The sequence below is a fragment of the Carcharhinus amblyrhynchos genome, chromosome 30, assembly GCF_965287045.1.
Source record: "Carcharhinus amblyrhynchos chromosome 30, sCarAmb.v2.hapA, whole genome shotgun sequence".
Taxonomy (NCBI): domain Eukaryota; kingdom Metazoa; phylum Chordata; class Chondrichthyes; order Carcharhiniformes; family Carcharhinidae; genus Carcharhinus; species Carcharhinus amblyrhynchos.
In genome coordinates this window covers 9,939,977-9,962,867 of record NC_137353.1, presented here as the reverse complement: position 1 = coordinate 9,962,867, position 22,891 = coordinate 9,939,977, and the positions used below count along the sequence as shown (strand labels likewise).

Here is a 22,891-nt window from a genome sequence, read left to right as displayed (position 1 = left end):
GGATGGGTACAGCATATGAATGAGTTCAGTATCTGGACATTGTACTTACTCTGGAATCTCATTTGCAAGATGGCTTGAGAGTAGAGAAAACAAGGACACACATAAGAGACAAAACAGACACCATACAACAATAAAACTGGGACAAGCACAAGTCACTTACTGAAAGAGAATTTCTAACAACCAGATAGAAGAGAGGAAAGCAAGATGGCTTATTTTGGTTATATGGATCTGCTCCATTTTTGGATTTGTGTATGGGTTGACGTATGAATACTTAAAAGTGACGTACATATACAATAAAATTTAGCATTAAAACAATCAAAAACTCAAGAGCCCCACTGGATAATTTTATGAAGGGTCTCTAACCTTACTTAACCTGAGCTGACATTTGAACCCTCCGCAATTACAGCGCACGAGTTCCATCAAACCTTGAAGGGGCTTCGAAATTGCAGCTGCCTTTCGGGGAGGTCGTGACCTTGCAGTTTGCTTTTATTGCACAGACTATGACCTTGAAAATGGAGCAAGGCCCTCAGTCCCCGGGAGCTGACACTTGCACCAAAGGCAGCTAAACCGTGCGGCACAAAGATTAGAACTGTTACGGTGAATCTACACACTTACAGGCGATGTTAAAATTGGGACTAATTCAGCCCCAAGATTGTACGTATGGTGAAAGATATATATCCTTGTTTTTTTTTTCTCCTTTGTTCCGTTATCTGTAATTATTAATGAAGTGCGCTGACAAAATGGTAGGAGGTATTAGCAGGCAAGTGAACACCACAATATACGTCAATAGAGGCTGGAGAAAAGATGGATTGTCTCTGAACTGAGGTGGAGAAGTGTGCAGTTTCCCCAAGGTTAGGGAGAAAATATATTTTTGATTACGTCAACTGCTGAACATTGTAGCAGCAATCATTCACATGCAAAAAAAATGACGTACCTCCTTGTTATTGAATTGTGATATTCTATGAAAGTCCGCCCGTTAAAAGCTATAGATTCACTTTCACCTGCAGTTTTCTCTTCCAGTGCTGGGGAAACAGAGAAAACAACACAATCTAATTACAACTACCAATTTCAAAGTACAACACGGAGCGCTGCAAATATCCCATCAGGGGCGTATCGGGAACACGTTTGCTGCAAGTCCGAACAGAGAGTCCCGTAATGCGAAATTTCGCAACTAAAAGATCTCAGGTCATATCTTTAAGTGGCTGATGACACTATTGCACTTGCTTGCTGTTTCGGTACCAGCTGAAATCTAGTTTACGCGCACCCTTAGTAACAGGAGGCTGACAAATAAGGCAAAGGAACCCGGGCTTAAAATAACGACGGCTTAGCCTGGTCTCTCTTGGGCACAGCTCAGACCAGCGTCCCTGAAAAATAAAGTCCTGCTTTGTGTGGGAACCAGTGCTACGTTCAACAAATGTGCACCGTTCAACGCTGGAGTCAATAAAAGAACGATCGTCCTCAAGCTTGCCCACGTGTATCAGTTATCCATCCCGTGTCAGCCTGATCGTTTTTAAGGTATATTCACGACATGTATTTTCGGGGATTCCCGAATGGTGAAGTCAGCCACTCCACTGCCTGAAACCGGTCTGACTCATGCAAGGTCGGAAAGTCCCAGGTTTAGTTCTCTGCCTGTGTCGGGTTAGTTGAGCTGGGTGATTCTACGGTCATTGACTGGTCACAGTGCAACTGATCTGGAGGGATGAGATGGAATTGATTCCTCCTGCTCCCTGGCCCCTCCACCCAACTAAGGAATGTGAAAATCAGGCAGCACAGTGGTTAGCACTGCTGCCTCATAGCTCCAGGGACCCAGGATCGACCCCTGGCTCGGGTCACTGTCTGTGTGGAGTTTGCACGTTCTCCCCCTGTCTGCGTGTGTGCTCCGGTTTCCTCCCGCAGTCCAAAGATGGGCAGGTTCGGTGGATCAGCCATGTTAAGTTGCCCATAGTGTACCGGGACATGTAGGGGTAAATGTGTGGGGGTAGGATCTGGGGTGGGATTGTTGTTGGTGCAGATTCGATGGACTGAGTGGTCTCCTTCTGCACTGTAAGGTTTCTATGAAAACTGGTGATACAACTCCCATGTACAAGCTCTTGATACCACAAGAGAAAATCTCAGCAGGTCTGGCAGCTTCTATAAGGAGGGAAAAGTGCTGACATTTCGAGTCCAGATTAGTTTTGTCAAAGCTAAAAGGCATAGAAAGTGGGAGATATTTATATTTTTACATAATGCATTGCCTGTCTTCACACAAAATATCGCCACTTGAGCCAGTGACTTGATGTTCAACCCTAACCCCGCAGAAGAGGAGCAGAAACAGAAATTAAATCGCACCGATTCCCTCCTGAATTTATATAGTGAATTACAGCCTCTGATGGTTCTGGTAAAGAGACTTCCCCAGGCCATGCTTTTACAAGACATTCCTTGGAGCGAATTGTTCGAGATTTGGGAGAAATCATGCTGGTTATTTAGCTAATCATAGAATTTTTAAAAATTGTAGATGAGTTCTTAAGATTTAAACACTGCCAGAAATGCCATCTGTCAGATGAGGTTTAGGACCAAGAGCTGCCTTGCCTGGTGAGAATGCCAACGCTGCTGTTTCAAAGGGGAGTTACTCCTGCTGCCCTGGCCAATATTATCCCTCATTCAACATCACGACTAATAGATTACCTGGTCATTATTATTGTTATTTGTGGGAGCTCGTTGCTGGCTTCCCCACAGTATAAGACCATAAGACATAGGTGCAGAATTAGGCCACTCGGCCCATCGAGTCTGCTCCGCCATTCAATCATGGCTGATATTTTTCTCATCCCCATTCTCCTGCCTTTTCCCCATAGTCCCTGACCCCCTTATTAATCAAGAACCTATTTATCCCCGTCTTAAAGACACTCAATAACCTGGCCTCCACAGCCTTTTACATCAGCAACTATACAACAGCAACGACACTCTGAGATGCCCAATATCTGTGAAAAGTGGGAGATCTGGCTTCCTAAACAGTTCCGGTCACAGAACCCTTTTGTCCTCCCATGGATAACAGCAGAAGCCCAAGGAAACATTCTTATTTTGTCAAAGAGTTAAATAACTGTAATTTGATTGTTTTTGTACAATAGGTACAAACATATTTTTTCTATTTCTTGTATGAATACATTTCTTATAATCAAACCTTTTTAATGGGAGGAGTGATTCTGCTTCCGCTACTCACAGGTTTGTTAAATGTTAGGGTGCTGCGCGTATCAGACGCACACTCACCGCTCACTCTCACACTCACGTTTCTCTCACACATACAGCTCTCTTTCTCTTTCACACACTTACCTCTCTTCTTCACACACTTGCGTCACTCCCTCATTCTTTCTCTCACAGTCACACTCTCTCTCGCAAACACTCATTCTCACGTTTCTCTCTCTCTCTTACACAAACACACTTTACTCTCTCTCATAAACTTTCACCTCCCGCTCTCACATATGTACAGACATATACGCACTCACTCACCCACACAGCCCTCACTCTCTCCGCCACAGACTCAGCTGTTTCCTTCTCACTCATACTATCAACACTCTCTCTCACACATGGAGGTGGATTGGCTAAATTGCCCCTTAGTGTCAGGGGGACTAGCTAGCGTAAATGCATGGGGGTTATGCGGATAGAGCCTGGGTGGGATTGTGATCGGTACAGACTCGATGGGCCGAATGGCCTCCTTCTGCGCTGTAGGATGCTACATGCACACACGGTCATTTTTCTCTCTCAGCTTACATATACACACACACTCTCATCTTTCTCACAAACACACTCACTCTCAAATACACACACTCACACACACACACACACACACACACACACACACACACACACACACACACACACACACACACACACACACACACACACACACACACACACACATTTTACCAGTGAGCGTTTCTGTAATCAGTGTAAGGGGAAGCCAGTCTCTAATTGGGTGTGTAGTTTCACAGCAGTTTTCAAATATTAAACATCAGCCTGGCTTACTGCGGGACCCTCTGGACATGGGAACAGAACCCCCAGGAAATAAATAGTGTTTGTTTCTCTCTGAAGTTGACCATAGCCCGACGTTAGAGAGCGGAAGGAAATCAGCCAGTGTTCCAGCTTCTGGTCACAGTGCAGTGCCCCCAATTGAAAATGGGTGAAAGCCAGTTTCAGGTTGGGGATATTACACCTTATGCAGCTGACAGGTTTCCACTGATCCCTCAAGAAGGTTCACAGGTGGAGTGAAAGAATTGATGCATTAAGTGGGGACTCGTAGAATTCTACAGTGCAGAAAGAGACCATTCGGCCCATCGGGTCTGCACAGTCCCACTCAGGCCCTAACCCCATACGTTTACCTTACCTAGACCCCTGACGCTAAGGGGCAATTTAGCACGGCCAATCCACCTAACCTGCACATCTTTGGACTGTGGGAGGAAACTGGAGCACCTGGAGGAAACCCACGCAGAGACAGGGAGAATGTGCAAACTCCACACAGACAGTGACCCAAGCCGGGAAAGTCAACTGAGAGAAGAGGAGATAACTATCAGGATTTCGCAGAGAACGCAGATGACTGTACCTTTTTCACACTGTGGGCCCGAGAACCCTCGCTGGCACATGCAATCGTATTCCCCGAGTCTTGGAGTACAGATTCCACCATTGCGGCATGGACTCCGTCTCGCGGTGCAGGGGTGCAAGCGGTAATTGGAGATTTCAATGGCCTTCCGGATGTTTTCTTTTTTAAGGAGTGGAACAGATTTTATTGAAAGCTAGGAGCAAATGCAGAAGAAACCAATTAAGACACGGTTACCATTTTTTAAACTAAAGATGCAAAAAGCACAAATTCTGTAAAAACAGCTTCATGAAGACTTTTGTTTTGATGAACTTAATTCTAAAAATTCAAGCTTCTTTCCAAAACAACAGAACTCAACCCAGCAACTGAACGGATATTCCAGCTGGAGTGCACCTTAAGTGCTGTAAGTTGCAGGGATAAGGGCTATGTGCAGGAAGATGGGATTAGATAGGTGTCTTTGGGTTGGCATGATCAAGATGGGCTGAATGGCTCCTTCTATGCAGTACCATTTCTATGGTTCAATCATAGGCTGAATCTTCAATCGGGGTTCAGGAACCCAGCATGGGAGCTGGTTTCGGATCCCCATGTCACACGGCTTGTTGGAGTCACACCCACTGCCATTTTGGAGCAGGGAGCCAATCAGAAGCCAGTGAGCAGTCTCACCTTCTAACGAGGGGCCAAAGGTGGACACCCATGGCTGGCGGGCCAATGGGAAGCAGTGCAGCGCTCACCAATCGGCTGAGGTAGGATTTGCCCCAGTCTTGACAATGGAGAAGGGGGGGGGGGGGGGGGTGCAGAGTTGGGGGGGGGGGTGCAGAGTTGGGGGGGGTTGCAGAGTGGGGGGGCAGAGTGGGGGGGGGGGGCAGAGTTGGGGGGGCAGAGTTGGGGGGGCCAGAGTGGGGGGGGGGAAGAGTGAGGGGGTGAGAGAGAGGTGAAAGAGAGAGAGGGAGAAGAAGAAGAAAGTGAAAGGGAGAGAGACTGAGATAGAGGGAGAAGACCAGATAATTATTTTTATAACAGCCACAGATGCCCGGGCAGAATCCTGATGGGGCCACCCCCACACCCCCAGGGGCCATCTAGTGGGAACTATCATCAGGTGCCCCTCCCGCCCCCTCCTTTCCCACCCATGGCCACAGTGGGCTTCCCGCATAGCCAATTGCAGTTGGTGTGGGAACTGGGCCTTAACAGGCCCCTCAGATAAATTAATTTGCAGATAATTTTTGGCATCCTTTGTTTGGCAGAAGGCAGACAGTTTGACCCTGAGAAATCCTCTACAAATGGTTTGGGTTGGGATTGTGACTGGGAACCAATGCAATGGTGCCAAATTTATCAACCTATCCACCTCAGTTTTGAATGTTTCCATTGACCACCTTTTCCCATTCCAAGCAACTGCTCTGAGGGAGAATGTTCTAGATTCTATCACCTTTTGTGTGATTTGTGCTTCTTGACGTCACCTTAAGCGGCCAGGTTGAATCTTAACGTTTGAGGGAAAGTGGCGGAACGGCCAAAAGTCCACTGACTTTCAGTAGGACCGAAGATCCCGGCAGCGAGCGGGGCTGGAGAATCCCAACCATGGTCCCCAACAGATGGAAAGCTGTTCATATCTGTGAACCACGGAATGCCGCATTCCCTCTCTCAGCCAGGGTGAGCCTCCCAGGGTGGGCGCAGGGCACCCAAACCCCTCTGAGCATCCCAACTCAGAATGCCGTTTTGGGTGGAGGGGGGCGGGGGTGTATATTGGTGTCCACAAGCGGTCACTCCCTTGGTTTTGGCACAGGCAGTGCGTAGGTAAAAAAAAGTTTGGGTGGGGTATAATTTGGGGAAAATTTCTTCTCTTGCAGAATTATTTTCATTAAACTAGATGCTGTGTACGAGAGGGTGATAAATTGCAATGTTTCGTGCCCAACTCCTGGCTTTTTTTTAATTCATTCATGGGGCATGGGTGTCACTGGCTGGCCAGCATTTGTTGCTCACCTCTAGTTGCCCTTGGAGGGCAATTGAAAGTCAACCACCTTGCTGTGGCTCTGGACTGGCACGTAGCCCAGACCAGGTAAGGAGGACATTAGTAAACCAGATGTGATTTTCCAATGATCAACAGTGGTTTCACGATCATCAGCAGATTCTTAATTCTAGACTTTTTTATTGAATTCAAATTCCACCATCTGCCGTGGCGGGATTCGAACCCGGGTCCCCCAGAACATTAGCTGAGTTTCTGGATTAATAGTCCGGCGATAGCACCACTAAGCCATCGCAGTTTAAACTTAAAATTCAGTATGTGTTAAGAAAATAAATCTAAGACACAACAGAACATTCTCCCAACAAATTAAAAACTGAGTAACAGTCAACACAAATACAAGTATGTGTGATAAGGCTGCTTTCCAATCTGGGAATGAAGGCTTGAATCTTATTAGCAGGAGCAGCTAATGGTTTTTAATCAGTTCTTTGTCCCCAGTTCCTACTTGAGGTCAATTCAATAAATGTTCTAATTATACTTACCTTCTGAATTGCTCCAGTAAATCCGGAGGTGATTGTAGCAGCACGGGCAAATTTATTGAAGCTTGGTGCTCCACCCACGTACAGGGCTTCCTTGAGGTTCAGTGCTGTGTGTGGGGCCTTGGAATGAAGAACATCTTCAGATTTAATGACACAGTCTTGACATGGGAGACGTCACAGTCGCTAAAATGACTACGCAACAACAGCCAAACATGGCCATAATATTTCACCAAAAACTCAGTCTGTTACCACAACGATACAAAGTTCAATTCCAATGGTTTCTTTTCCTTTGTGTTATAATCGAGTGGAATCACACACCGAGAGCTCTGCATTCCGCGAGTCACTTTTAATAATGGGCTAAATCCATTGTTTTCAACGTGACAGACTGACTTTAAGGCTCAATGTAGATATTAGCAATACAAATCTGTAACGATGGAGTAATAGACTCGTTAGTGGGGTTGGTGGTTGGGGGGGTGGGGAACGGGAGGAAGGGGGGTGTTCTTGCTAAGGGAATGCACTGGGCTTGCAAACTGACAGGTCTGTGAGAACACTGTCCAAATGCAGTCCATGGAAGAAAACAATAACTGAACAAAAACCTTGGTGAAATGGAACTGGAACGTGGCCATTCCAGGTGTACAGCGCTGTATCGGATTCACACTTTACCAATGAAGTCTGTTTCTGTTTACAAGTCAGCTATTTGTGTTTCTTTTATTTTGCCCTAAAGAAGAAATTCTACTTACCACATTTCAGCATGAATTTGTGACCGTAGAGAATCACAGAATCCCTACAGGGCAGTAGAAGGCCGTTTGGCCCATCGAGTCTGCACCGAGTCTTTGACAGAATACGTTATCCAGGCCCACATCTCCACCCTATCCCCATAACCCCACATATTTACTCCACTAATCCCTTAACCCTCACATCTTGGGACACTAAAGGGTAATTTAGTATGGCCAATTCACCTTACCAGCATTCCTTGGGACAGTAAGGGGCAATTTAGCATGGCCAAACCACCTAACCTGCATGTCTTTGGATACTAAGGGACAATTTAGCATAACCAATTTACCTAAACAGCACACCTTGGGACGCTTAGGAACAATTTAGTATGTCTAATCCACCTAACCCGGACATCTTAGGACATTAGCGGACAATTTAGCATGGCCAATCCACCTAACCCACACATCTTTGGAGTGTGGGAAGAAACCGGAGCACCTGCAGGAAACCCACACAGACACCAGGAGAATGTGCATACTCCGCACTGACAGTGACCTGAAGCTTGGTAAGGGGAAATGCTCAGTTATGCACAGATAACAGATTCCTTTCAAAACGAAAAAGCTGCTTTTGGAACATCCAAAATGCAGAAGTGCTCGCTGTGCAGAATTTTAGGAACATTTGTGCATGAGGCTGGTGGTTTGCTGTTGAAATCCTTGTTTCTCTTGAAGCTGCCAATCCCTCCACCACCCCCCCCAATAAAAGACTTTCAAAAATACCAGCTAACAGCTGGTGTCTATGCGCAAAACTCTGGGCCAGATCAGGCCAGTGACTTGTTCAAACTAGCATATATTTAAAATAGATCTCTACACATGACAAGACAGGAGACCAAATGGAAATGCGCTTATTAATTAACACAAACGCTTCTGGATGTTCAGGATTATTTACCTTCTGTTCGTCAGCCAACTTCTGAGTTTCAGCTGTTACGCTCGAAAGCCGGCTTCACTGGGGAGGGGAGAGGTTCAGTGGCATTCCAGTTTAATTTAAACATGCCAGTTCACAACTTCTTTGGGCAGGAGGGTAAACCCCTGACTGGGCTCAGTGTTACTAAATGGCAAACTTGGCCTTCAGTGAGTTCCCTCCCAAAAACAAATATCTGTGATACTCTTGCGCTCAATGCTAATGAATATTTTTTTTTCTCAGAGATTACAAATAAATCCCTCTCTCCCCCCCCCCCCCGTCCCCCCCATCGAGTGCTATCATCAATGAGTAACCAGAAACAGACCAACAGTAGCTCACGTGTGCCAAATGGGAATGCAAGGGGAAGTTAAAAATGTACGAGATGGATGAATAATGTCAAACAAATCCAGCAAAACCCTCACGAGTGGGACACACAAACACGCACGCACACGCACGCACATCATGATGTCATGTTTCTCAGGTTAGTGGTGACCTTGTTCCTTTAGAAAGATAAAACATTAAAACATAAACTCCTTTAATTGTGATGACCACAGATGCTTCACTGCAGCTTGTTTGGAAGTTAGCTGAGGTCAGAATGCCTCACTGCTTCTTTCTTTCTAAAGAAACAATTATTAATTATTGCACTCCACACTGAACTGCTAAAGGGGGAGTTAAGTGTTTCAAAAAAGACGCAACCTTCTATTTCGCGCACATCCTGAAACCCAACTTAATTCGATGGATCCCTGTGTCTGAGTGGGTTTCCTCCCACAGTCCGAAAGATGTGTGCGGGTTAGGTGGATTGACCGTGCTAAAATTGACCCCAGTTTCAGGGGGATTAGCACAGTAAATGTGGGGGGGTCACGGGGATAGGGCCTGAGTGGGATTGCTGTCGGTGCAGTCGCGATGGGCCGAATGGCCACCTTCTGCACTGCAGGGATTCTATCCTTCAAAGTTAAAGTTTAAACTGAAAGAGAAAACGCTGGAAAATCTCAGCAGGCAGCATCTGTAAGGAGAGAAAAGAGCTGACGTTCCGAGTCCAGGTGACCCCTTGTCAAAGCTAAAAGTCATTGAAAGATATTTATACTGCAGGGCGAGGGAATGAAAGATTCGATTCTGGCCTTGGGTGGAGTTTGCACGTTCTCCCTGTGTCTGCATGGGTTTCCTCTGGGTGCTCCGGTTTCCTCCCACACTTCAAAGATGTGCGGATAAATTGCCCATTAGTGTCAGGGAGACTAGCAGGGGTTTTGGGGATAGGGCCTGGGTGTGATTATTGTCGGTGCAGCCTTGATTGGCTGACTGGCTGCTTTCTACACTGATTCTATGCTTATGCTACCACCTCTTTGTTACGCTTTCAAAACAATTTCTAATGTTTTCTATCTTATTTTAAACAATAAGTGGTTCGTTTTCCCTTCTCTACTTTTGACATTACTCTGAATTTTCATTCGCTTTTAACTAAAGGACGGCACAGTGGTTAGTACTGCTGCCACACAGCGCTAGGGACCTGGGACCAATTCCTGGCTGTGCAGAGTCTGCACATTCTCCCCGTGTCTGCGTGGGTTTCCTCCGGAAGTTCCAGTTTCCTCCCTCACTCCAAAGATGTGCAGGTTAGGTGGATTGGCCATGCTAAATTACCCCTTAGTGTCAGGAGCACTAGCTAGGGTGTATGCAATAGGGCCTGGGTGGGATTGTGGTCGGTGCAGACTTGATGGGCTGAATGGCCTTTTTCTGCACTGTAGGGATTTTATGATTCTATAAAGCCCTACCTATTCCTTCACCTGTGGTAATTAAAAAATACACCTTGACAAGTTTTACTTTGTGAATATAACGGTGGCAAAATCCAATGTATAGAACTTGCCAACCTCGTGCCAACAACACACAACCTGTCTGTAGTAGAAATGAATTTGCACTAAGTTATTTGATAAAAATGTCATAGCAGTCAGCTCATTAACCCAGTGCAGCTTGCATGGTGTTTACTGCAAAAAATGTACAAAGCTAAAAATGGCTACTCCTAGAACTAAATTACGTTTCTTTCTCTCTGTATGTGGCTTCATTGTCCGTGCCATTATTACTCCTTATTTTCTTGTTTCTTAAACCTTTATCTCTTTACTTTTGCTATCTCTAGCTTGATATTTTATTCTATCTTTACTCTATTTTGGTACTTAGTCCTCTTATGATCCTGAACTCAATCTTCCTGTTTTCCATTTGCAATAGAATGCTTTTAAACACTGTTCTTTTGTTCTTTTGTAACTCAGGGGCAGAGCAAGTTTTGTGCTAACTTCCTTGCTGCCCGTAAGAAACGTGATGAGATGCCATTACAACGGTCACAGTAGTGGAAGGTTAGCGCAGGGGTCAAGTGTAGGCTGCAGTTGAGGGGTCAAGAGTTGTTCGGGGCGGCCCAGCAGCTGAGGCACCCAGTAACGGAGACAGAGACACTCGTGGTTGGATGTCAATTGAGTTATTGTCTGCTTCCTTCCCCTACGATAATGGTCGGAACACCACAAGCCAAGGACTCGGAACATAAATTGTGTGCGACGAGAGGCCCCAGTTGAGGTGTCTCCTTATCAGCGCAATCCCTATGTTCAGAGGCTTTGTGCAGGCCAACAGAGTCACTTCAGATTAAACAAAAAGAGGCTGGCAAAATAGCTTGGGTGGCACAGTGGTTAGCACTGCTGCTTCACAGCGCCAGGGACCCAAGTTCAATTCTGGCCTCGGGTCACTTGGGAGTTTGCACATTCTCCCCGTGTCTGTGTGGCTTTCCTTCAGATGCTCCGGTTTCCTCCCACAGTCCAAAGATATGCGGGTTAGGTGGACTGGCCGTGCTAAATTGCCCCTCAGTGTCAGGGGGATAAGAGGCATAAATATATGGGGTTACGGCAGTGTGGCCTGGGTGGGATTGTGGTCGGTGCAGGCTCGATGGGCCAAATGGCCTCCTTCTGTATTGTAGGGATTCTATGACACTATAAAGGAAGATTGCTTCACAATTCAGGGCAGGGGGGGGTGGGGTCAGGCAATGGGGGTATTGCCTGTTGACTGACGAGCCAGGGACAGCCCACTCCCCCTCTTTACAGGCAGGCCCGCTGAACTGAGTGTCAACCAGGTGGCTAAGTTGGTAGCGGCAGCCCTTCCCTGGGACCAGGGACCCTGGGAGGGCAAGAGAGCTGCTGGCCTTGGCCTGCTCAGCAGCACCGCCAGCTGGTAGCTGCCAGTAATGCAACCACCAGAGTCTCAGGCTTCCAAGCCACGAGTAAGGAGGGGGATGGCCGGACGGGGTTTGCGAGCAAGGAGTAGGGAGTTGGCTCTCTGGGGGACCCCCTTCCCCACGTAGGATCCCTCAGTCAAGTGCCTTTGCACGAGGGGCCCCCTCTCTTCTAACAAAAGCCCGCAAGTAACCTCGACAGGGTTTGATTTTCAGGCTCCCATACAGTGGACGCTCTTCGCCACAGCTGGGGAGGGTGAGACCGCACCCCGACCCCCCCCACCCTCTCCCCACACGGGCACTGACTGCCTACTTCAGGTCTTTAACTGACTGCAGGGCAGGAGCATTCCTGCGCTGGACTTAGTTTTAGGTTTATTGATTTGAGTCACAAGTAGGTTTACATTAACACTGCAATGAAGCTACTGTGAAAATCCCCCAGTTGCCACACTCTGGGCTTGGAGGGTTTGACAAAGAATCTGCAGTTAACCTTTATCTTAAAGTTAATCTGTCTGCTCTTTTTAAGGCATTAGCAGACCCACTGTATATTTCCAAAATTCTAATTTTTATTATTTATTCCAGTTGCTGTTTCACCATTTGTGTTCATCTCATATAGAAGCTGACATATGTGTGTTTTTTAAAAATTAATGTGATTCAGTCAACTGAGTTCCATGTCAACGTTTACAGTTTATTTATTAGCGTCACAAGTAGGCTTGCATTATCGCTGCAATGAAGTCACTGTGAAAATCCCCTAGTTGCCACTCTCCGGTGCCTGTGCGGGTACACTGAGGGAGAAGTTAGCACGGCCAATGCACCCTAACCAGCACATCTTTTGGACTGTGGGAGACAACCAGAGCACCCGGAGGAAACCACACAGACATGGGGGGAACATACAGACTCTGTATAGAGAGTAACCCAAGCCGAGGATCAAACCCAGCGCTAACCACCGTGCCACCCACGTATCAGCAGCTGCAAGCTTTGGTTGTTACATTGTTAAGCTATTTGCCTTATTAAAGGTAGACGTCTGTTCGGGTAACATTGTGGGAGAGTTTAGCATGGTTAACGCACTTAAGTAGAATGTCTTGGGACTGTTGGGGGAATTTATCAGAAGCAGAAAGGTCTGGCCATCTGGCATTACAAAACAGATTGAGACCCAGTGACTCCCCCCTCCCCTCCCGCACCCCCCCCTCCCCGCCTTCACACACACATTCACTTTACCTGAATGTCTTGTTACTGACATTTAATGACGGGAACTTTTGGAGAGACTATAAAATGCGAAACTCTACGACTACCTCTACATTTAGCAATGGAATTGGATGAGCTTAGAAATGGGTAAAAATAAAAAGTTGTGATTGGATGATGAAATCGTTTCGGTTTTGCTTTTGGTGTTTTTTTTTACCTTGCGCGATTTCTTAAATCCCGAAAGCACATCAGAATAAGTACAAAAAAAAACATAAAGAGAGAAAAAGGAAGTCAGTAAACGTCAGGTAGACAACACATATTGAAAAGCACACAGTCCTTAACCAAAGTATAATCAACAAAATCCAAAGACTGCGCGCCACTTTGTGAGCAACAGAATCCAATCTTCAGATGATTTTCTTATAACGTTGATAATACATTTACAACAACATATCTCTCTGGATTTGAAAGGGAAGAATTTCATTAAAACAACTAGCCGTTGATACTGGGTAGGTAGTCTGCTCCTGGGTGACAGCAGGGTTAACAAGGGGCAAATTCCAATCCTATCACCACCCCCACTCCCTAATTCTGCCCGCTCCTGGGAAATCAGCCCTCCCTCGCCATCTCCCCCAGTTAAGACCGTAAGATAGAGGAGCAGAATTAAGCTATTCTGTCCATCGAGTCTACTCTGTCATTCGATCATGGCTGATGTGTTTCTCAACCCCATTATCCTGCCTTTTCCCTGTAACCCTTGATCCCCATTTACCAATCAAGAACCTATCTATCTCCATCTTAAATGCACCCAATGACCTGGCCCCCTGCAGCCCTCTGTGGCAATGAATTCCACAGATTCACCAAACTCTCTGGCTGAAGAAATTCCTCCTCATCTCGGTTCTAAAGGGTCGTCCCTTTACATTATGGAGAGATGGAGAAATCGCGGTGCCAGCTTGAAATCCCAGCCCCTCGGACGTCACGGCACACTGCAACATGTCCCAACACGATTGCCACATCTGCAAGCCGTGTCTCTCCACTAATAACTTCACCCCTCCCAAACGCTTTGCTTGCAACCTATTTCCAGCTTGGTGCTTCAGCTGAAATTAATGTCTGGGGCTGCTGTCTGAAGGTTTAATGATCGCTCCAACATTGTTCACACGTTCTTCAGCTGCTGAGGATGGGGTGGGGAGTGGGGGGATGCAGATGCTGGAAGGATGCTCTCATGGTGAGCTGAAAACGCATCGCCCACCCTACTGCTGAAGGCAGCAGAGATAATGGACCCCTCCCTCAACACCCAAGACAAGGGGTTCCGCAGATTTAAATTTTGGCGCGTAGATTCCCTCTTCACAAATGTGGCCGTGGCTCCGCATCACCGCCACCTAGTGGCCCGCCCTTGACAGAGCAGGCTGGCATCCGGATTTTCACCATCCATCTTGTTCACCACCAGAGCAAAACACCAAGGGGGCAATCCTCCCATTCCAACCCGCTAAATTTTTGGCGCGTTGGGCCGGGAGATACACGCGTGCACCGACTTGCGGGATCCATGCATGCGTTCCCGACGCACACGCATCCCCCATCACTGGTTATCTGGCAACGGTCAGGACCATGATGTGGAGAGGCCGGCATTGGACTGGGGTCAACACAATAAGAGGTCTCACAGCATCAGGTTAAAGTCCAACAAGTTTATTTGATAGTCAAATAAACTTATCAAATAAACTTATCAAATAAGCTTGTTGGACTTTAACCTGGTGTTGTGAGGCTTCTTGCTATGGTCAGGACCATGCAGGAAACTGGCTGGACCAGCAGGTAAATACTTCACACCTTATTTTAATGTCATTTGGATGTAATTATTGGGCCCGATAGCATTTTCTACCCTGCCAGGACAAATTCTCCAGCTGGCTCCCGGAAAGTGGGCAGATAATCTAAACACTGCTGGAGTAAAGGAAGGGCCATTGGAGGCCCTCCGGGGGGTGGGGGGGATTCAGGTAGCGCGGGGGTGGTGCTCCCTGGGCATGGGGGGGCACCCTGGCAGTGCCAGTCTACACCCTCAGGCACTGCCCAAGGGACAGTGCCTGGAGTGAGGGGGGAGGGCCTGTGGGAATTATTGGGGGAGGTGGGGGGAGTCCCGCTGCCACTCTGCATAGAGATCGATCAGGACTGGAGGGAGACCATCAGATTGAGCTGGAGGGGGTTGGGGGGGGGGGGGGCAGCAGGAGTGGGGGGCACTCTCAGGGTGGAGGGAGGGGATCATCACTGCTGGGGAGAATGAGGTGAGGTTGGAGATCCGGGTGCTCAGGGTCAGTGCTGGCTGAGGAATGGACAGGGGGGGCCGTGGTCGGACTGTGGGGGTCCCAGGCTGGCCAGCAAACAGGAGGCTGACAGATCAGTGAACTGTCAGACCCTCGATGTGAATAGGCGCTGCCCCCATCAGTTTTTAATGATATTCCTGATCGTGACCTCAGCATCGCACTGGAGTGTGGGAGATTCAAGTCTGAAGTTGCACTGGGAAAAGAATCGCCCCCAAAAACTCTGCTCCAAATACCATGATCCCTTCTCAAGCTCCTGGCGGGGCACAGAAACCTGCATTTCTCTGCTTGGGCCAATAGGTGTCAGTGGTGTGCCATCCACAGAGGGAGAGCCATTTGGAAACAAAACAGTAAATGTTGCGTCGAATCTCAGCCAGTTGATGCGTGGCAATTGTATGGATATCCACTGCTAAGCTCTTGACATCATTCTTTGGGAGGTTGTCCAGCGGAGGCCTGGAGGGAGTGGGAGGTGTGGGGTGGTGCAGTGCTCTCTCCAGCTCGTCATCACAACTGGAGAAAGTGAAGGAGGAACCAAATAAAAAACTGAAAGGGGGGGGAAACGTTATCCGAAAAACACCCACGTTTGCAACTAAACGTCCACGGGAAGAATTACTTATGGCATCCCTCTCTCGCACATCCTTCCTCACAGAACCCTACGATATAACACAGGCACTAACGCACACAATGCCTCGCTCTAATCCATAAAGCAGATGCAACAGGCTCTTATCTCAATAAACAGAAGCAGTAAAAGTGCTGCAGTGTTATTCCAGTGGCACCAGGGTTTGGAACGTGGTTGACATCTATCAGTGCAGTCACAAACTGCAAGTCAACTTCAGAAGTTTCCTCCTCCGCTTAAGATTGTTTTATTCATTCGTGGGAACGTGGGCATTGCTGGCTGGGCCAGCAAACAGGAACACTCTGGCCATCATGAATAACCTGAGACTACCTGACCCAGTAAAGTCTCCCCTGACCCAGCAGTCAATTTAAAATCGGACTAATTATCGTGTCTTACCGGGGATTCACCAGTGACAGGTTCGCCCTTATTAATGGTCATTAATCCCTTCGCTCCATTCCTTTCAACGGTGACCACATTCCAAACATTGAGTTGGATACGTTCCTTGCTCCTGTTTGAACAAAGAAAGACTAAATCAGGTATTTTCAGAGTTAAAAGAGAATGAGTAATGGAGTTGCGAGCATTGTTAATCGATAAAACAACCACTGGGGAGCAACTTTTCTATTCCATCACCAATATGTGCACCCCGGACATTCTCTCTCCTTCATTTTCTTCCGTCGGGAAAAAGATATAGAAGTCTGACGTCACGTACCAACCAACTCAAGAACAGCTTCTTCCCTGCTGCTATCAGGCTATTGAATGGGCCCACCTCGCATTAAGTTGACCTTTCTCTACACCACAGGTAGCAAAGATTAAAACGCAAAGATGTTGCAGAGAGAAACTGGTAAGAAAATCATTTGAGCATTAAAGAGAATATATTTTCTTTATGCGCCTTTGGGTCGGCATGGTGGCACAGTGGTTAGCACTGCTGCCTCACAGCACCAGGGATCCAGGTTCTATTCCCGACCTGGTCACTGTCTGTGTAGAGTTTTCTCCCTGTATCTCCGTGGGTTTCCTCCAACAGTCCAAAGATGTGCGGGTTAGGTTGATTGGCCAAGCTAAATTGCCCCTAGTGTCAGGGGGATTAGCAGGGTAAATATGGGGGGGGTTACAGGAATAGGGCCTGAGTGGGATTGATGGGCCGAATGCCGTCCTTCTGCACTGTAGAGATTCTCTGATTCCTTTGTCAATTAACGATAAAAACACAGGAACTGGGAAAATAAAGACTGCTCGCTGATAGTTAATTGGCCAATGGAAATTCTGTCTCTTTCCCAATTGGCTTTGCAAAGGTGCTGCATCCCTCAGGATGGACAGGTTGGCAACTGAGAAAGTAAGCGTGTCTAACCAGTTGTGCAGGCTACAGATCACCATGTAAAGAATGGTTGGCTAGCTGTGACTGACATCCTTATTTACGAGATTGGCGGCACATGATGATCATGTGATGTGGCCTCCAGGATTTTATTCAGGCAGAGTTGGCAAGTCTGAGTCCACCGGACGAGTAAGGAAGAACTCAATGGACAAAAGGGCTGTGATCCGGGTCGGATACGTTAAGACTTCTCTATTTGTTTGCCTGTGTGTGCTGGGCTTTGACCAAAACGATTGCAGGATCAGCTAATATCTTTAGTTGATATTTAGCATTGGTGGACAGTGGCACAGTGGTCAGTGCTGCTACCTCACAGCGCCAGGGACCCGGGTTCAATTCCGGCCTTGGGTGACTGTTTGCACTTTCTCCCTGTGTCTGTGTGGGTTTCATCCCACAGTACAAAGATGTATGGGTTAGGTGGATTGGCCACGCTAAATTGCCCCTTAGTGTAAGTTGGGGGATTAGTGGGGTAATTACACGGGGTTATGGAGATAGTGCCTGGGTGGAATGCTGTATCAGAGGGTTGATGCAGACTCAATGGGCCGAACGGTCTCCTTCTACACTGCAAAGGTTCAGTCAGATGTTGCAGGTTTTGCTTTCACAAATCTCTTGCTTAGAAAAAACTTCAAAGGGTAAATCCTATTTCTTCACTGTCACTGGATCAAAATCCTGGAATTCCCTCCCTGACAGCACAGTGGGTGTACCTGCACCACATTTACTGCAGTGGCTCAAGAAGGCAGCTCACCACCACCTACTGAAGAGGGATGGGCAATAAATGCTGGCCTCGCCACCCATGCTCACATCCCACAAAAATGAACAAATAAAAATTTAGGTCGTCCGTCACAGAGTAAATACATTTATAATTTATGCATGTGAATTTTCTCCTGCGCAGTTTAATTAATTTTTATTCAATTGTACCGAATCAATATTATAAACTCTGCATGGTAAAAAAAAATATAGCTTGGGTAAGATTTGAGGACAGCCTTGTGGTACAGAAAGCTGCCAGTACGGCTAGAACTTCACAAACAATTATTATTTTAATGATAAATATTGATCTGAGAGAGCCGTACATCTCCATTTCCATGGGTAAATGGCAAGAATCTTATCGCTACAGTGATTCAGAACGTTGTATATTTTTCAGCATTACCTGATCACAGCAGGGCCTTTCCCGAGGTCATATTTAAACTCCAAGTAGCCATCGCGCAGATTTAACGAGATAAAGTCGCCACGACCATCCGTCTTCTGCCCATTGTAGAATATCATTCCATTGCGATTCTTAGCTAAGAAAACCACCTCCATGGACATCGTAACACTGTAATCAAACATCACATTTACTGTCGCGTTGGTAAATAGATTATCTCTCCCCCACTCATTTCAACTACCCTTTGGAATGATGCACCCTCGACATCCTATCTTTTCTCAATTTTTTCATGTGTCTAGAAGATACTGCCAGAGGTGGGTACAATTTTGTCCTTTAAGAAGCGTTTAGACAGTTACATAGGTAAAATGGGTATAGAGGGATATGGGCCAAATGCAGGCAATTGGGATTAGCTTAGTGGTAAAAAGACAAAAGACGGCATGGACAAGTTAGGCCGAAGGGCCTGTTTCTATACCTCTAAATGGGCGTCACTGGCTGGGCCAGCATTTGTTGCCTATCCCTAATTGCCCTTGACCTGAATGGCCTTCTAGGGCAGCACAGTGGTTGGCACTGCTGCCTCAAGAGGCAGGGACCTGGGCAATTCTGGCCTTGGGTATCTGTCTTGTGAAGTTTGTATGTTCTTCATGGGTTTCCCCCAGGTGCTCCGGTTTCCTCTCACAGTCCAAAGATATGTGGGTTAAGTGGATCGGCCATGCTAAATTGCCCCTTAGTGTCCCCAGATGTGCAGGTTAAGCAGATTAGTCACTGGATAAGTAATCCAGAAGCTCAAGCAAGCATTCTGTGAACAGGGGTTCAAATCCCACCACGTCAGCTGGTGAAATTAGAATTTAATTAGTAAAAACCTGGAATTAAAAACTGATTTTAGTAATGATGACCACTAAACTATCATTGATTGTTGGTTGTGGGAAAACCCATCTAAATTTCCTTTAGGGAAGGAAATCTGCACCCTTATGCAGTCTGGCTGACATGTGACTCTCGATCCATAGTAATGTGGATCTCTTAACTTTTCTCTGAAATAGCCTGGAAAGCCACTCAGCTCAAGGGCAATTAGGGATGGGCAATAAATGATGCCCACGTCCCAAGAATGAAGAATTTAAAGAATTCCTTTGTTTTATTTTTCCACCTGAAACTCAATTTTCAAAAACATTCAAGTGTCTCTGAATGTAAGACTAATTGCACAAATTGAAATTTTACCATATAAGATGCAGTTTCCTTTATCAGATTTTATTACTTCACACTTGTATCTATTTGCTACTTACCTGTTCTGTCCTGACAGCACCCAAGCATGCTCATTCTGGGGCGGTAAGTGGTTAGCACTGCGGCCTCACAGCGCCAGGTTCAATTCCCGGTTTGGGTCGCTGTCTGTGCATAGTTTGCACGTTCCCCCCATGTCTGCGTGGGTTTCCTCTGGGTGCTCCGGTTTCCTCCCGCAGTCCAAAAATGTGCGGGTTTGGTGGATTCGCCATGCTAGATTGCCCCTTAGTGTCAGTGGAAATTAGCAGGGTAAATATGTGGTGTTACGGGGATAGGCCCTGGGTGGGATTGTGGTCGGTGCAGACCCAATGGGCCAAATGGCCTCCTTCTGCACTGTAGGGATTTTTTTCACCTAAATATATACTGTCAACAAATATTGATTCCACTCTGTGCCACCTGACAAGAATTAATGCCTGTAAAATCCAGTTGGATACAAAAACGCCCCAAGGATTTTAATTTGGGGATTGGTTTATACAAAATGGTTATTGTGAGAGCTCTATTTTGGAGAGGGTTTGAATGAGAATTTGGGTGATGTGTGTACACAAGCAGAGAGTACTGACTGAGTCTAATTTTAGCACATTTCCCAAGTACCAACCCAACTCACAGCATGTTGTTGACAAACGTGTGGATTCCATTCATTTCAAGGTACGAAAGTCCATTAAACTCGGGGATGAAGGCAGTGGCCTGGTTCTGTTCCGCTTCTAGGACAAACACAGAAGAGGTAGCTATAAATACAATGAAGTCAAACCTGGCTGGCTGAGGCTTAAAAACATTTCAGAGAAAGCTGACCCAAAACAGGCACAGAGCGATGGAATCCCTACAGTGCAGAAGGAGGCCACTCAGCCCATTGTGTCTGCACTAACTCTCCAAATGAACGCCCCATTTGATCCCAACAGTGTAGAAGGAGGCCACTCAGCCCATCGAGTTTACGCTGACTCTCTGAAAGAACGTCCCATAGAATCCCTACAGTGCACTCAGGCCAGCAAGTCTGCAACAACTCTCTGAAAGAACATCCTATTTCATCCCTAAAGTGGCCCATCTAATCTGCACTGACTTTCTGAAAGAAGATCTCATAGAATCCCTACCTGCCTCACAACACCAGGGACCCAGGTTCAATTCTGTCCTTAAATACCTATCTGTGTGGAGTCTGCACGTTCTCCCCGTGTCTGTGTGGGTTTCCTCTGAGTGCTCCGGTTTCCTCCCACACTGCGAAGATGTGCGGGTTAGGAGGATTGGCCATGCTAAAATCTGCCTTAGTGTCAGTGGAATTAGCAGGGAAAAGGGCCTGGGTGGGATTGTTACAGTAAAGGCTTGTCGGGGAATTTCACAGTACAAAGAACAAAGAACAAAGAACAACCCAGCACGGGGAACAGGCCCTTCGGCCCAACGAGCCCGTGCCGCCACATCACCCTACACCTATTCTACCCTGCATATCTATGAATGGAACCCCTAACTTAGCCAGTAACTTCATTGCAGTGTTAACGTAAGCCTTATTTGTGACTAGTAAATAAATTTTAACTTTACTTGATGGACTGAATGGCCTCTTGCTGCACTGTAGGGATTCTATGAATCTCGGGCACACAGATTGTATTATAGCGGTCTGGGTTAATATTGTCTTGGATTAATGTGGGATTGAATACAATGCTAGCCATGCAGCGATGTAAGGGGGCAAATGACCTGCACCTAGGGTCAGTGTTGGACAGATATATGTGTACCAGCCAGATGGAGACAGCTCCTAACATGTACCCTTCACTATGTATTTGTAAACAGTTCTAAGACTCATTAAAGACTTACAGGGAGCCAACATATGAAAACAAAGACCTCTTGAGGTCTACAGAACTGCAAACAACACCCTACAACATTGTGCTGTTGTGCTGTGAAGTCCCCTGTGGTTGAGTTTCAGTCGTGCTTTGATTACCTGCCCTGATTCACAAACCTATATTGTCACTGTTGGAAGATAAACAGTCCCCTACATCTGCAGTTTAGTCAAAATCCACTACGCCAGATCCATAAGGCAACAATACGTCTCAATTTTAATGCACGTTTCCGGGAAATAGATTTCAATCACAATTTCCTTAAATTGATAAGTTTCTGTTCTTTAAACGGGACGGGGTTGAAAGAATTCTGCGCGATCAATTGCACCTCCAAGGTTTTGTTAAGACTACACAAAGTATTCTCCCCCTTGAGCTCTGTCAATGAAAGGGTACTCACTCAACCAAAAACATAATATTCATTCTTTTAGCACTTCTTCAACTGTCATTCATCATTCAGCGCACACTACTTTGAGTCTTGCTATGGCACTATGTATTATCTAGGGAAAAGGTTGAATAATCCTTATGAAGCATCCTTAAATGCAATGCGGAATAGTTTCTGAAAATAATCAGTTTAAAGAGGCAAGGGGCAGAAGGAGAATAAATGGATTGAAACTGTTGTATATTTTATGGGCCTTCTTCTTTGACTGGTTAGCAGTAACTCTCTCCTGCCTGCCGTGTTCGCTGAACACACCAAGCATTTATTTGTCTTTTTCAAGCTTCAGAAATCAGGTTGAACTTCAGGAGACGAGAACCTCACCCACAGAACCAAGAATGAGGCTCATTTCTACTGAGGTGAGCAGTTTGGTGCAGAGTGACGCAAGCATTTCAGTGGCAAAATGGTCATAACTATTTAAGGCGGGCATGTTGGCACAGCTGGTTAGCACAGCTCCAGGGACCCGGGTTCGATTCCCGGCTTCGGGTCACTGTCTGGGCGGAATCTGCACATTCTCCCCATGTCTCCGTGGGTTTCCTCCGGATGCTCCGGTTTCCTCCCGCAGTCCAAAGATGTGTGGGTTAGGTGGATTGGCCGTGCTAAATAAATTGTTTCTTAGTGTCAGGGAGACTAGCAAGGTAAACACGTAGGGTTACTGGGAAATGGCCGGGGTGGATTGTTGGTGCAGGCTTGATGGGCTGAATGGCACTGTAGAGATTCTACGATTCCGTTCATTCAACTACAATCCTGGAACCAACACAGATTTGACCAATCTACCCTGGCCACGTGTCCCATAAGGAGAATGGAGTATTGAGTTTCTGAGTTATTAAAACACAATGGGTGGGATCTTCCAGT

General features: G+C 46.6%; 1 protein-coding gene across 3 annotated transcripts in view; it reads right to left on the bottom strand.

Moving 5' to 3' along the window:
• The window catches only part of agrn (agrin), a 546,905-nt gene that overhangs the window by 24,256 nt on the left and 499,758 nt on the right, over window positions 1-22,891 (bottom strand). For all 3 annotated transcript variants that reach the window (XM_080215414.1, XM_080215417.1, XM_080215418.1), the window contains 6 exons: window positions 20,394-20,490; window positions 18,524-18,688; window positions 16,413-16,524; window positions 7,064-7,180; window positions 4,574-4,763; window positions 935-1,022 (listed from right to left, as the gene is read on the bottom strand). In XM_080215414.1, the coding sequence (XP_080071540.1) occupies window positions 935-1,022; window positions 4,574-4,763; window positions 7,064-7,180; window positions 16,413-16,524; window positions 18,524-18,688; window positions 20,394-20,490 (769 nt within the window). The remainder of the gene's footprint in view (window positions 1-934; window positions 1,023-4,573; window positions 4,764-7,063; window positions 7,181-16,412; window positions 16,525-18,523; window positions 18,689-20,393; window positions 20,491-22,891) is intronic.